Source organism: Sceloporus undulatus, chromosome 3, assembly GCF_019175285.1.
Source record: "Sceloporus undulatus isolate JIND9_A2432 ecotype Alabama chromosome 3, SceUnd_v1.1, whole genome shotgun sequence".
NCBI lineage: Eukaryota > Metazoa > Chordata > Lepidosauria > Squamata > Phrynosomatidae > Sceloporus > Sceloporus undulatus.
Window position 1 is genome coordinate 217,800,789 of NC_056524.1, and position 16,048 is coordinate 217,816,836.

Genomic DNA, 16,048 nt, shown 5'->3' on the forward strand with positions numbered 1-16,048 from the left:
AAAGGATATACTCATGCAAGAACTAGGAATCCACACAAAGCAGATAAGCACACTCAAGTGAAAATAAGTCCTAAACTGCTTCCAGAGCTGTAACGCCAGAGACAGTAGAATCACCCATCTTCTCTTATTTGACACATTAAAGTTAGTCAGCAAATCTGCTATGAGGTACCTTCACAAGGATTCTGGGGCTGACATTATTAGGCAGCTGCCAAGATACTTGAACCCAGTCATGACTCACTGCTGAGGAGGAGCAATACTAGGCATCACTGCCTGTTTCTATTTCTCTTTAGGCTAGTATAGGCTAGTATCCTCTCCTCCTATGCTCTTCTTGTCTGCATTATTCTGATATATGTGACAGTGGCTCCTCCTCTTGCATGATCACAACACAATGCAAAGAGAGGTGCCAACGGCAGTCGCTGCTGCAGCAATTTCCCTTGACTGCAAAACTCTCAGGCTGCAGCAAAAATAATCAAGAATCTTGTGGCACTTTATGGCATATGCCCCCCCCCCTGCTCCAAAAGATACTTCAGGACTCTTGTTTACATTTGCTTCTTGGCCTGGTTAAGAAGTATGCGGTGAGACCTGGGACTGCTTCTAGCCATTATTACTGCTTGCTTACTCTAGTGCATGGGATGGGCAATCCATTTGCTATTCACAAGAAAAAACGATCTACTCCTCCTTTTTGATGCTGGCAGTAAGGCAGGCAAGACAGCCATCCATCCAGCTACAAGGACAGGAAAAGGCATCACCAACATTTACCTGGTGGATGGGAAGGAAGGGGAACCACAGAATGTGGTAGAAGCAACACTACTGGTCCAAATTAATGCATTTTGCCTTGCAGAAAGGCACTAGCTTAATAGGCAGAGCACATGCAAGATTCCAATTTAATGCAACTAGGGCTGGGAAAGACTTCTTCCTGAAACACTGCAAAGATGCTGTCAGTCACTGTAGATTGTGCTGAGCTATAGTGGACCAATGGTTTAAGGCAGATTCCTAAGCCCCAAACCTGGGCAACTGGAGCTGGCCTCGGAACCAAAGATTCTTGCTATTGCTAAGATTCATGGACAGTAACACTGACTTACGAAACATAATGTTCACATTCCTAAATATAAACAGAATCCAACTTTAGGTCTTGGGTTTGCTACTAAAAAACCTTCTGGATCAATATTATTAATTTTATTTTTAATCTCACCATATTCATATTCATTTTTTTTTATTCACAGGGTATTCTACCATGTTTCAACAGCTGTTCTCAAAAGTGACAGCATTAACAATTGCTGTAACTCCATACTTGATAATACATTTGATCTTCCCCAAAGAGCTAATTGTTCTAAATCCATCATATTTAAGATTGCCTCCTTTGCAGTAGCAAACCAAAAGATCCACTGCAACTGTGGATTGCAAAGGGGATCAGTTCTTCTATAGCTGTCATTATTATTGTTTGGTTTCTTATCCAGTAACCTCTTGTTTTGTTCCTGGAGTTTTAACTCTCTTTGTCATTCTGTGTCTAATGTAATTGTAACTTTGCTACATAATTTGCTGTACTAGATACACTGTTTGGTCAGAATGCTTTGTAATTTTATACAAATAAAATTATCAACAGGAAATATTAATCCGTCAGAAGCAAGGCAGTGAGTTGACTAAAATCAGTTGATTGACAGCCCTGCTTATATCTATGGATACTCATAAGAACGGGCACCTAGTAGCAACTACTGCAGCTGAGCTCTTTTATCCTGACCATGAGCAAATAGCACCTGAGGGCTCTTCACTGAGAAGGGAGTGTGACGCAGAACTCTCTCCACTCTATAAACTAGTAGATTGAGGAACCACGTAACTCCCTTTACTTGGGACACTGGGCAGAATATCCAGTATGGTTGAATAAGCAAGTTCATTACATCAACCTTTTGCAATGCTATTGATTATGTAATTCAAAAAAAGCAAGCTGAATATTACTGTATCTTCCCTCTTCCTGTGCTACTTATTGGAAAAGAGCCAGGAAACCAGTTCTTCTGGACAGAATTGACAGTTTTCTTAGGATAAGAGAGCACAAGTGTGTCCTATATAACAGGATAAGATGGAGATGTTTAACAGGTACCACACAGATCACTCCAACACAACCCTCCAGACCAACCTTCTTGGGGGAGTACACCCCTACACTTTCCAGGAAAACATCCTGGTGGTCAACTGGTGGTGGCTACATGGCAGAGGGGGGGAAAGAAACATAGCTCAAGCGTACAATGGCCATAATCGTAACTCTAATAAACATATGAATCTATTTAAATCAATAATATACATGGTCCCTACTAAGGATAACGGTTAATGCATGGATGGACCACCTATGGACAACAAGCCACATGTGGTCCCAACCCTTTTCCTGCTGTTCATTAAGTCCCCAAAGTCTTCAAAGAGCCCCCCATATCTTTTTGAATGGTGTGTGTGAAATCACACAAAGTCAACCAAACTACTGCCAAGCTGTTCTCCCTCTCCCAACCCTCACCCTTAAAAAAGAAACAAACAGACAAAAATAAAGTAAATCAAAACCAAGAGTAGGTAAAGTAAATCAAATGGGAAAAAATAAACCAAAAATGTCTGAAAATGTCATTTTGGCCCCCATTACTTGCCCAAGATAATATGCTGATTTCCCCCTCTATTTTGAATAATGTTGGGCTCAGGTCAGTTGCAAGCGGTTAAGTCATTAGGTTGTACCAAAACTTGAGCCTGAGAAAGTACTGAGACTATACTCAGAACTTGCTAGTTAGCATGCTCACTAGCCATGCAGATTGTGGAAGTCCAAAAAGGAACTTTTCCAAGCTCCAATGACAGATCTATCTTGTTTGGTGGAAGAGCTGATACCAAACAGACCTCTTCATATGTTCGTATACTATATTAAATGAAAGTGCACATACCACATATCTATACATTTTAAGACTCAGAAGTTTTAGTTTACAGTACTACTGACTGAAGAATGACTACAGTCTGGGAGGTTTTGCTCTTCAGCAACTCAAATGGACTCTTTGGGGATCAGATACATTAATGAAAGAAAAGTCTACCAGTGGCTACCATTCACGATGGCTTCCAGTTTCCAAGGCAGTATGTGGAATGCTGATGAGCAATGAGAACAAAGGGCTACTGCAGCAGTGCTCAAATGGTGAGGTGGGACCCCCGTGTGTGTGTGTGTGCGCGCGCGCAAGAGTTGCTCAAGATATGAGACTTGGAGCCCTGATCCTTTCTCCTTTCCTTCCCAACCTTATGAATGTGTAAAATTTATACATGCATTAAATTAAATAAAACTTAAATAAAACTGCTCTAATTTGTATGATTTTTTCTTATAGAATGTTAAAATATGAATGTATAAATGGAAAATATGCACATTAAATAAACAAAATATGTTTACTCATACACTACATTGAGTGGGGAGGGCAACGCCCTCACATACATGTAAACTGAGAGTCCCAAGGGTAAAAAATTTGAGTATCACTAGGCTATAGCTAGATGAGATATGAAGAGTAATAATATAATAGAAGAAAAATATTTTCATTTCAAGATTATGTAATGTATGATTGAAAAAAAGCAAGCGAGTTTTGGTATGTAGTAGTTTTACTTTTTTGTAATTGTAATTGGATACCATGGAATAAGATGTAAATAGAAAATATGGAAGACACAAGATGTAATTGTATTATGAATATACAGATGTAATGTTAGTTGATTTTAATTAATAATTTTTTTAAAAAAATATAGCTAGATGCATTTGGTGGAATAATGTGGGAAATGATGGACTAGAAACACCACTGGTCTGAGCCAACAGAATTTTTTAAAGGAAATCTTTTGCATCCTACATAAAAAAGAAAAGGCAAAAGAAAAGAAAAAGATTCCACCAAAACTGCAGTAAAGTAAAAGATTGTTGGGCCTTTTAACAATAATTTAATATTCTTTTACTGCAGAGTGAGTCAAAGAACATCAAGAACTAATTATGGCAGCAACAAAACCAGCAATAAAATATCAGTACAATTTCAAACCTACAAAGCAGTGGGAAGGACATTCATATGCTCAAATCCTAACAAAAAATTTTATGTACCAACAAAGTTGAAAACGAAAGAATTTTTAAATTGATACACACTGCAGATAATCTATTTCAAGATGTCCTTGAACACTATGAAGAATGCCTACCTTCTTGGGAGAGAACACTCCTAGCGTACCACCATCTTCTCTCATAGCCACTCCCATTTCTGCCAGCAAAGCTTCTCTGGAAAATATAAAAAGAAAGGAATTGGACTTTTGAAAATTTTGCTGAGGCCTGGGCCTTGTGATAACAGAGGCAAGGGTTCTTAGAAAGAGAAAGAGTATCCTATGCAAATAGTACTGATTATCATTAAAATGCAGGTATATTGGAGGCAAAACCAAGAAATGGATGCTGGGGAAATGTATGGATGGATGCTGAGAAAGAACAGACGGAAATGAGTTGAATAGTGGTGAAGATTGTTTCTGTGGCTGGTGAAACGTCAGAAAGAAACTCTGCTAGAACATGGCCACATAGCCCGAAAAACCCGCAAAAAAACTATGGATGCCAGCCATGAAAGCCTTCGACTTTACAGTGTTGAAGATTAATCCTGACAGAAGCAGCAAGGCCATGGTGGCTGGTGGCTCCCATGTCAATAGGGCAGTGAATTCATTCCAGCTTTTGGCTCGCAGATGCTGAATATATTAACCAAGATCAGTTCCTCGCAGGGCTCTTTTAAAGCCTACATTGCCCACTCAATCCAGCTGCCAGGATGGAGATCAGCATGGCTGAGATTGTGGAAAATCAAACTGGTTGATCCCTCCCGAGAAAGGATTGGTCCTGTCTGCTTCAACTGCCCCTTTGTCTTCAAAGTGGTTGTGTCCATGTGATGGAGGCCTCAACAGTGCCCCCCCCCCCGATCAGCATCAGATGGAGGAAAAGTCCCGAAGATCTGGGAGGACCCAGAGAGAGAAATCAGCATCCTATGAATCCTTGTCAACTCCTTCCTTCTTTTCTTCCTTCCTTCCTAATGGACCACATCAAGGTCGTCTAGTCTGGAGAGGCACCCAGGGTCCCTTCTCCCTTTCCCTTATTGATCTTCCCTGGTATTGCAGTGGGTAAATGCCAGTACTGCTCAAATCCAGCCAGGGGCTCAGGGTCCACTCAGTCTTGAATCCTTCTGTAGGGTGCTGAAATGAGTGCCCACCTTGTTGGGGGAAATTAGCTTACACATTGTAAACTGCTTGGGGAGTGCTTAAGTGCACTGATAAGCAGTATAGAAATGTACTTGCTATTGCTACATTAAAACCTGGAGGGATTCACCACCTCACTTATTTGGGAGGCATCAGCTGCCACAGCTTCAAAGAACAAAAGTGACAGTGCAAACATCTACCAAAGTAAGAGGTGAACCCTCTTTCTATGGCTTCACCCTGAATATAAACACCTAAAAATTTCCTAATGCAAAAGCATGGAAGTTTTTTTGTTTTTGTTTTAAGGGATTTGTGGCCTCACGAAGAAGTGAGACGTCCTGGATCTCATAGAAAATACTAATGGAATTTAGATTTCCTGGATTTTAAAATGCTTTGTCTCCCAGTATCAGCATGGCCAGAAGGAGGGGTGGCCTGCCTGGATAGACATTCCTCCATACTCAGACAACCACTACCACCATCTTTACAAAATGCAGGCTTGTGACTAACCGTTTTTTTTTTGGGGGGGGGGGGGTTTTGTTTTGTTTGTTTGTCCTGTATTATTTTTAACACCTTTGCCTGACAAAGAGGCAAGTGGAGCTTCAAAAGCCTATGACATATATTTTCATTTTGGTAAGCCCAACAAAGGTATCACCATTTTGTGGGTTTTGAATGTTATTTTACATGATGGCTTTAACAAGTAATATTTATAATCCATCATCACTGCATGCAGTGATTCCTTGTCCTGTTACTAGGAAAATCCAGTAGAACACATGGACACCCTCTATATGTTGCTGAACCACCTGATGGCTGCTTCATGCAGCTTAAGGCACAGAGGACATGTCATATGTACAGCAGCCCTAAGGGCTATCATTCTCTTCCAAAAGAATAAAGATGTTATGGTAAAATAAAATGTTGTACCAGATGTACACCTCTTATTGTCAACATAATAATCCAGACTCATAGCCTGGCCTTTACCTCTCCATTCGAATTGCTTCTGTTCTACGCAGCTTTTCCTCCCATGTTTCATTCAGCTCAGCAATGATCTTTTCAGTTTCCTGTGGAGTACAAATTAAGAATTAGCATTTCCTGGCCTTCACTGGACTGCACTAGAAACATTTTGCTTGCAGTACATTTTGCAGAACTCACTAGCCTTCCTCTAGGGCAGGAGTCTCCAAGATGTTGCTGAACTACAACTTCCATCTTCCTGGATAACTGATCAAGCTAGCAATAGCTGATATGAGTTACAGAATAACATCTGGAGGGGCACAGGTTTTCCAGCCCTGTTCTGGGAGTTAACAAACAGAACAACCTCACTGTCTCTTTTAGTTCTTGCATAATGCACATACTTGCATACTGTGCATAAGCTTGTCCTCTAGAGGATGTGATCCACTCAGATAAGTCAGGATTCTCCTGAAACCCATCAGTGAACCATCAGTGACTGCACTGTCATCCATTTTGCTATCCTACTGTCATTTGCTAGCAGCTACCAAACCTGATGCAACAGTGATAGCTCTCTATGATGAAGAAGAGGGTGTGCTAAAGGATGCATGAATTATGCTCTCAATAGGTGTCATGAGAGTCTTTCTCACAGACTTCTCACAAACAATATTCCATGCATTTAAAGGCAATGTATTGGAGACTACTAATACTTCTTTACACTATGGTCTCTTTCTATCATGTTTCTTCCCACTGTAGAAATAATAACATGCATGACCCTGACCTTACCTTCAGCCTCTCAATGGCCTCTTCACTACCTGGAGCAAACATGATGCGCTCATGGAGACTGGAAACAGAAGCAGCTCGGCTGGACAAGGCAGAGAGTGAGGAAGATGGGCTCATTCCTACCAAGGCATTGGTCACTGTGGAGAGATTGTCATGGCGTTGACTCATATCTGCCACTCTACGGTTATCATTATTGTTCTCAAAGTCGGAAATGTCTATGGGGGTCAGGAAGGGAGAAAGAAGAGGGAAAGACACGAGACAAGAAGAAGGAAGGAGAAGATAGAGAAAAGAATTGCAGTTTGGAAATAGCAACATGATGCAATGAGGAGAAAGGTAGAAATTGAATGAAGAGATATACAGACAATAAAGTAGCTAGAGATGCTAGGGCAAGATCTTCACATCACCTGGAGCATTCATACTACGCCCTGGGCTGCTTCTCTTAAGTAATGAAGCATCAGACATGTTCTTTCTTGTACCATGGGGAAAAGTGAGAACATATGGGAGATCTTAACCTTCACATTCCCAATAACATGCTAGGCAGGTGACAGAGAAACTGATGTCCATTGAGGCCATAAAGAAGGCAAAGAGAAGACCTATAGAGCTTAGTATCATTCACTCTCAAAGTTGGTTTTTCAGAAGCTGAAAATGTTTTTAAATGTTAGAAGTCATCATGGGAATTCTATTGAAAATCTTAAAATAAATAAGATTCTGGGGTCTAAGGCAGAGCTCCACTTTTTCGGCTATAACTCCCAGACCCCCCCCACTATCACCACCTGTCATGGCCACTGTCCATGCTGGCTGGGAAAACATGGAAGTTGTAGTCCCAAAAGTTATTTTTCTAACGTCTGCATAGAAACCCCAAGGATAATGACAGGATGGTCTAAACAGGAAACAGGTTCCACAAGTTATGCTAAATCACATTATTTTCCCCATCATTTGGAATGGGAAAGACTAGCTGACAATAAGTGTCCCAAAGATTCTTGACTTTTCATATTATGCATTTGTCAAATCAGTGCTACTAATAAATATGTTTAAAAACTAGATGGTGCAAAAACAGAGGGCACACAAATCGGAGGGCAGCCCAAACATGAAGAGTGTGCAATACAGAATAATTAGGTATCAGGAGAATTCACCCACAAGTTAACCAATTCACATTAGCATCAGCCATTTTTAATGTTAATGGACATTGCCTATTAAGAACACATTAATTTAATGAAATTCACATACAAAGTCAAAATTGCTTCTAGCAGAGGTTTAATGGTTTAGAATTGTGTTAGCACAGGCATAATGAGCAAAATAGTTTGCATTTGGAAACTATTTAATTTCAACAGCTAGCAAAGGCCTGTTTGGAAATACTGTTTGAAAAAGTAGGCATACTGTCTTCCCAATATGCATCAAGATAGTGGCTGTTAGATGCTGGTAATTTGGCTAAAACCCAACAGAAGAAAAGGAAAGGCAGTAAGATAATGTTTAGGAAATTCCTAAGGTATTTCTTTTTGGGAGCTGCTTCCTCACAAAGTCTTTATTGTGCAATTGGTCTTCCTCATTCTTAAGTAGAGGGGTTCCAAAAGATTTTGTGTTCCACATGTAAACTTCTCATGTTTATCCATGATTCCTTCCTCTATTTTCCTTCGGCATGTAGGAGAGAAAGAGGGATAGTTGCACACCTGTCCAGAATTACCCTTTCACCAAGGAAGATCAAGTTAACACGTCTGCTGCTATAATTTGTTTAGTGCGATAAAAACCTGTGCACTGAAAATGCTGATTTCTAAGATGGTGGCAAAAGGTGTCAATATTCATTTTCTGAAACCCAAACTCAAAAATGACTTTTTTTTTGTCATTTCCTTTCTTTCCCTGATTGTGCATTTTTTAAAAAGATATGAAAAGATGAAACATACATTCATTGTCTTTCGCTGGCTGGTTTTTTTTTAAAAAAGGTATGAAGAGATGAAACATACAATCATTGTCTTTCCCTGCATGTGTATTTTCTTTTTAAAAAAACTAAGTATGAAAAGATGAAACATATCTAAGAAACAAAAACTCCAGGAAAAGATCGTGAGAGCTTTACAAGATAGCAGTCCTCTATTCTAGCAGCTTCCCTACACGTTTTTTTAAACCCACAGGGCCAGGCATGAGGTCTGGATTCTTTTCTTTCCTCTGCAGCTAAATTATTCAATATCTATTTCAAGATTTGGCTTGAATCCAACAAAGCCCAAACAACCAGGCATGTCTCCCTCTCCTTCATCATTACAAAACCTTCCATTTCAGTACAGCTTTCTGACAGTCCCTTGAGGACCAGAGAAGCCAGTTCTCTATTTTATCTATCAGTCACTCTTACAAATCTTTTAGAGCATGGAGGGAGCAGGATCTTGAACCCCGCAAGGTCTAAACAACAACATAAATATTGAATCACTGTTTCCTGCTGCTGTGTTTTGGAAAAACAGTAGAAAGCTAGCTCTGTCAGTAAAACTAAGCTGGTAAATTAAACAGACCATTAGAAATCCAGGGAAATATAAGCTGAACAGAGCCATTCATTAACCTGAGTCATGAAGAATCAAATGAGGTTTCATACTGATACATCTAAAGTATATTTAACAATATAACTAAGCATGATTTGGCCTAACCTCAATAGATTGGGAGGGGACACAACTTGTGCAACTGAGAAGGGAAAGATAGGTTTGTTTTCTGCAGCTCCAGAGACTACAGGAAAAGAGATTCCACCTCAACATTAGGAAGAACTTCCTGATTGTAAGAGCTGTCCCACAGTGGAATACCTCAGAGAATGGTAGAATCTCCTCCTCTGGAAGTTTTTAAACAGAGGCTGGATGGCCATCTGTCAGGGATGTTATGCTTGTGTATTCCTGTATGGTAAGGAGCTGGAAATGATGGCCCTTGAGGTCTCTTTTAATTCTATGGTTCTAGGTGCAGCTGGCATTTTGGCATATGTAGGGCGGGCAACACCTGAGAACCTGATCCATAAAAGAAGCCTTCCTAAACCTAGCACCCTCCAGGTGTGTTGGATTGCAGGTCTCAGAATTCATCAGCCAAGTACACTGAGTGTTGTAGTCCAACATATTTGGAGGGTTTAGAGAAGGCTTCATTCCAACATAGCATCCCAGCTCTGAAAAATCCAGTGTAGCTGCTCGTATTTTAAATGGGTGCATTTATCAGAGCGTAGGCTGAATTGCTCACAAACAAGGCACAGGCTACAGGGCCCTCTAGCATGCTAGCAAAAGCCAGGTCCATATTGTCAAGTCCTATCAGCAGATGGGCTACTCCAGCAGCACTCCTAACTGGTACAACTATATGGCCAACAGGAAAGCCAAAAAGAATAATCAGTAATACCAGTGGCACATATGGCCTGAAGCAGATGTTTTAATGCTTCTGAACAGGCTGTTTACTACCTCCCACCCAACCATCCAGAAGAACATATTAATTACACCTAGCCCCAGCAGAAGCAGCAACAACAGCAGCACCAAGCAGCAGGAAACACAGTTACAGCATAGAGAAATGAAATCTCAATAAGGAAACCTGGAAAGACTATTTTAGAGATGGGAATATGACAAAATTTAAAGAATAATCAAGTAAGAAAAGACAAAGCCCAAGCTAAAGTGAAAAATGGAGGCCTCTGCTAAAAGGCCAAAAGGACTGAAATAGATCTGAACTGTGACATTCATTTAAATCTATGGATTAATTTGTCAATCAAAGGCCAGGAGGAAAACTCACTTTAGAAGGTGGTGTGGACAATGTGTGACCCTCAAGATGTTATCTGACTCCCATAATCCCACATCATCAGTTATGCTGATGAGACTTGCAGCCCAACAAATTCTAGCCAACTATGACTTTCCCTATTCACCACCTTAAAGCACCTTCAGATAGGGTTGGTGGAACATTTTTATCCATGCACCAAGAAGAAGGATAGGCCTTGTAGCTTCACACTCAGGCCTGTTCATGGGGGGGGGGGGGGGGGGGAATTACCATTTTTTTATTTTTTTATTATTATTATTTTATTTTATTTTTTTGAAATAAGGCAAGATTTAACAAACCAAATTGTTCATTACTGCCCTGGAAAGCACTGAGATGACAGCCAGATCATATTTAAAACAATGGTTAGGTCACCTCTAGTTTTCCTGTTTTTGTTTCCCTCTTTGCATTTTTTGTGGAGACAAGCTCAAGATCTGGCCTGGGTAACTATGGAGGCAAAAGTATGTCCCACAGCCTTGCTGAACTGTGTGCATGGGCTACTGAGTCCATTTCTCGTGCTGTACATATGTTCCTTTGCTATGACTGAGTCTGCCAGAAGCAGGGAAGCACACAGAATACCAGCAATGGGGAATACACACATTTAGGTCCTCCTGGAACAGGATTAGCTAAGAGAGACAGGAGAAGGGGTGGGGTGGGGGAAGACAAAGAAACAAAAGTAGGTTCATCTTATAGAATTAAAGAAACAGCACCTGAGGGCTTTTCCACATGTTTAGAATCTCTTTTTTATTCTCAATGCTTTAATAAACCCCATTTTTGCCTACTGCAGAATTGATCTCACTGGATAGGTTTTACTAGGACAAGAGAAATGGAAGAAGGCAGAAACCCTTCTGTCACTTTATTTTAAACAGGGAGAAGTGTGCTCTATATTACAAAGGCTTATAACACAACCTCTGAGCACATAGAGAGACAAAAGAACCCAAAAGAGGGTTAAGAAAATTATTGAGGGAAGGGAAAACAAGCAGCCGTGTAAGCTTACTGTATTCTGTTGAAGACACATTCATGATCCAGTAAGGAATCATGCAACTCAGTCACCCTTCCTACAGCATTCACTTTCACAATGGTCATCCTAGATGGGTTTAGATCACATGAACTGGGGTACACATCTTTCTAGCAACAAAATAATGTGATCAAATGCTGTGGGCAAACATAAACATAAATCCCATAAAGGAGGCAACACCTGAGGAGGAAGAAGAAATTTCAATCCCTTGTAATGAATGAGCAAGAACAGCTCTTTTATTGTGCAGTTTTTATTGGGCATGCAAAGAGGGATGATGTATCTGGGGAATCAGAAGGCACTAACAAGGAGAGAAAGGGTGGAGGAGAGTGTGCCTGGAAAACAAGTCCCTTATGGTCATTTTCCTCTCTACTGCAGCACTTGCAGCCAGTGTTTCTATCAATATGATGAGCTCTTTATGAGCAGCATAATCTCCACACCTATCCTGGGCAAATATCATCATGTGACTGCAAACATTTTACTTAAACATTTATGGAACTGTGGCATTAACACCAAGTGGTAGCTAGGGTAAACTTCACAGCATGTGAACTGACTTAAAGTGGGTTCCTTGTGGTAGTTGAGCTGACCATTCATACCTGTTCTTTGTCTTGTAGAAGTGGACTAGAACTGCAGGGGGACTATCAAGCAGAAAAAGAGATCAAGGAGAAGGTGGCTCTCTTTCTATTCAAGTAAACTCAGAAGGACAAGACTATGCAAAGGCCACCCCCAATTGAGTTCATTTCATAGGAAGTCAACATACTGTCAATGATGTCTCCCAAGCCCTGAGCATACAGCAGGTCTCTCAGACGAGCCACTTCATCCTTCAGCTCTCTGATCAGTTTGTTGTTAGGATCCTCATTAATGACAGCATTGCACCTGATCTGCTTAGCACGGTCAGCATACCTGTAGAAACAAGATGCAGTCTGGGTGAAGAAAGGCCTACTGTAAATGCCATATGGTGTGCATACAACACACAGAAGAGATGAACTCTTTTGGATATTGTTTCTGATGTTTCTACAACACACTATTTCTACAACAGCGTCATAAGTTATTGACAAGGCATATTGACAAGGTGTCATCCACAACAACTACACTGTTATTACAGTGAATTGAAGAGACATCATTCCTACAATAAACACAAAAGTCCTGTGAAAGCTTTACCTTTCTAATAAATCTTCCCCTGCCCCCAATATATATGGGCACATTAATGTACTTTTCTAAACAGCAGTCATTCAGCCCTCCTGTGACTGAGAAATTATTATGGATTACAGAAATGATCAGATTGGTAATTGGTTAATATAATCTCAGTGTTTGGTGCGCAAAATATGTGAAATAGTTGTCACATGAATATTCAATAAAATCCACATTTCCAAATATGGATGATGCAAGTGTTCCTAAATAGTAGCGAGAAGAGCTCTAGTTTACGCAGTATCCAAGCATTTATTTCCTCTCAGTATATAATAATAAAAAAAAGCAAAACTGTACAAGGAAGGCTTACTCCTTCCCTCACATAGTGTGAGAAACAGCTGCCTACCTTAAGGTGCTGAGGGTCTCATCATAGTTGATATCTGCAGGGCTAAGAGCAGCAACCATAGCAGTCCTAGAGTTACCACCTGTGCAGGGGATACAGAGTCACTGTAAAGACGAACTTAGAGATCACTCTTCATAAGACTGACTCTCAATGAAAGTATGTGATTTGTGCATGTGGTTTGAGCCACAGATTGAGCAGAATGGTGGATTATGGACCTCCATCTATGGCCTGGAACACTTTTGTGCCACCACTTCCAATGGCTACATTTCACTGGTTGGGCATAGCCTATGCTGCTGGCCTCTTGAGCTCTCCAGGATATGTCAGAGCCAATACCTTAATCTGAGGAAGGACCCTAGAGGGCTTTGTGGGGCTTTTTAAAAATGATTTTTTCAGCCTCCCCCTAGCCCTCAGCAGTTGCTGTGGGGACTTGTCATGATAAACACCTGTGCTTCAATATTTACTACTACACCACAGCCCAGCACTCACCCCAACACTGAATGACTTGCAATAAGGTAGGCTGTTTGCATGAAGTATGAGTGCCTTGAACATTTTGTGGTAATTTTGCTGCTTATAGGAGTGTTACCTAACCTTCTGGCAGAAGAACTAGCATCATATTGGGTACTATAAATGGCAACAAATCAGGTCAGCCTGGAAGACTGATGAAATTTAGGGTAGAAATCGTGAGAAATAAGTACCTAGATTTTCTCGAAGGAGCCAGGTAAGTACAGAATCCCGATATGGAATAAAATCTGTCTTTTTCTTCTTTTTATTCTATGGGAACGAAAGAAGGCAAGAGTGAAAACAGACACCCCTGATATATGCAGCAAATGGTTATGTATAGTCAAGCAAGATAACACATAAAGCTAAGCCCCACTTGCCTGCTATACTCAACATGGAAAAAACAACAGCCACACCTCTGGCCCAATTCCCTGTCTCCATTTTCAGAAACTGTTTGGTATCGGCCTCTGATTTCTTTATGATCACAGAAACCTTGCTGGGCAGCGGGCGTTCTCATTGATCGCTTGACATCATGCCATGTAGGTTTAAGAATATTGCATAAAATGTCATAGTGATCTAGCCATTTCACACTACATTGGTAGAACAATCTCAAGAACATAGATCACCACTGCTAAGGGATAGACACATATGTACTCAAATACACGCTATTTAGTGAAATACCCAAATATCCACTATTGAATTTCTCCACAAGATAATGCTGCTCTGTCCTATCCTCTCCTGCATACAAAATGGAAATACAGTATCTTTCCTGTGTTTTATCACATAATATTTTCTAATGTTACTACTAGAAAGATTGCTGTTGAACAGTATGTTTTGAATTTCAGGGAACGGTGGTAGGGTGTAAACCATTTGTTCCCATCATTGGACCATTCCAGGCTTTTAACAATCTATCTAGCAAATAAATGATGGACAATATATTATGGGGGAAATGGATGGCTGCAAACAAAATGCAAGATATTTATTCAGCTCAACCATCATATCCCAAGCACAAATATTTACCTTATTTGGTCCTGAATCCTAAAAGGAAATCACAGATATTGATTACAATATTATAATAATGCATGGTCAAAATAAACTTTAAGAAAACAACAAGTGGAAATGATTTTTTTTAAAAATGAGACAATGTTGCAACCCACATATCATTCCCAATCCCTAGTGTTTTTGGAGATAAAAGGGCTGGACATGACTGAATGCAGAGATCTGGCACTCAACCACAGAACACTAATTATCAGTGGCACCCACCACACTAAATTGGTGTGATGGTCAAACAGGATAGCCCCCCCCATCATGTTCCTTGCATAAAGGAAAAATATAAATTAGACAAATAGATGATAGACAGACAGATCAAGATTGCTGTCAGAAACACAAGTATTCTTATTGCAGGGACGTAGCCAGGATTTTAGGAAGGGGGGGGGGTCCAGACTAAGTGCCACCATTATAATGGGGCTTGGGTGAGCGGCGCAGCAGCACACACCATTCATTTTTCTAATGGAAGGGGGGGTCCGGACCCCAAGATCCCCCCCCCCTTGGCTACGTCCCTGCTTATTGTAAGACCTGTTTATTTTTCATTTGCCCAAAAGTGCTCCACACAGTTAAAGAAGACCAGAACTATGCTATCACCTCAGTCTTAGGGCACTGAATGAGCCTGCAGATTCTGTGCCCCACCACCACACCTGAAGCCAGGACCTGTGAAAAGTGGAGGCCTATAAAAGATGAATTGCATGCACATAAGTCTCTTCCACCAGCTAAAATATAGGGCAAGCATACCACACTACACATTTTTATTTATAGCTGCTCTGTGATTTGAAGCTTGGAGTGAAAGCAAATACTTCTCCAAAATCTTTTCCAGAGGCCAAATGGCTGAACAGTCACCCTAGGAAAGCCCTTCAGAGGCTGTATTGGGAGAGGAAAACTCTGCACAACATTTCTAGGCAAATGCTCTCACATTCACGCATATCAACAGACATCTTACCATTTCAGCTAGAGCAGAAATCACCTTCCCCAAGGTGGTTAGTGATTTATTGATGTTCGCTCCTTCCTGTGAGGAAAAAAAAAACAGTTTCAATTTGAAGCAACCAATTATCAGCACAGAATTTGCACAAAGACATGCTCTTAGGAGTGTTCACATTTCACTAAAAACAAATAGCAGTATGCAAAACTACGTCTTGAGAACACAACTTCTGTTTTAACCTCTGCTTACAAATGCATCACAGTGCTGAACATCTTTTCCTATTCTTTCTCAATTCAGAATGAATGAGAGATGCCAATAGGGGAGGGCATTAACACATATACACAGGAGAAGAACACTAGACTATAGGACTAGAGGTCAT

General features: G+C 40.5%; 1 protein-coding gene across 15 annotated transcripts in view; it reads right to left on the reverse strand.

The window, feature by feature from the left end:
- Nucleotides 1-16,048, reverse strand: part of KIF1A (kinesin family member 1A) — a 160,781-nt gene that overhangs the window by 72,029 nt on the left and 72,704 nt on the right. For 6 of the 15 annotated variants that reach the window (XM_042460694.1, XM_042460684.1, XM_042460683.1 and 3 more), the window contains exons 9-17: nt 15,691-15,756; nt 14,718-14,735; nt 13,895-13,970; nt 13,203-13,281; nt 12,429-12,571; nt 11,253-11,279; nt 6,913-7,124; nt 6,163-6,242; nt 4,168-4,243 (exon numbers count right to left, since the gene is read on the reverse strand). In XM_042460694.1, the coding sequence (XP_042316628.1) occupies nt 4,168-4,243; nt 6,163-6,242; nt 6,913-7,124; nt 11,253-11,279; nt 12,429-12,571; nt 13,203-13,281; nt 13,895-13,970; nt 14,718-14,735; nt 15,691-15,756 (777 nt within the window). The remainder of the gene's footprint in view (nt 1-4,167; nt 4,244-6,162; nt 6,243-6,912; nt 7,125-11,252; nt 11,280-12,428; nt 12,572-13,202; nt 13,282-13,894; nt 13,971-14,717; nt 14,736-15,690; nt 15,757-16,048) is intronic. The other 9 variants (XM_042460686.1, XM_042460690.1, XM_042460688.1 and 6 more) reach the window with 2 other exon arrangements.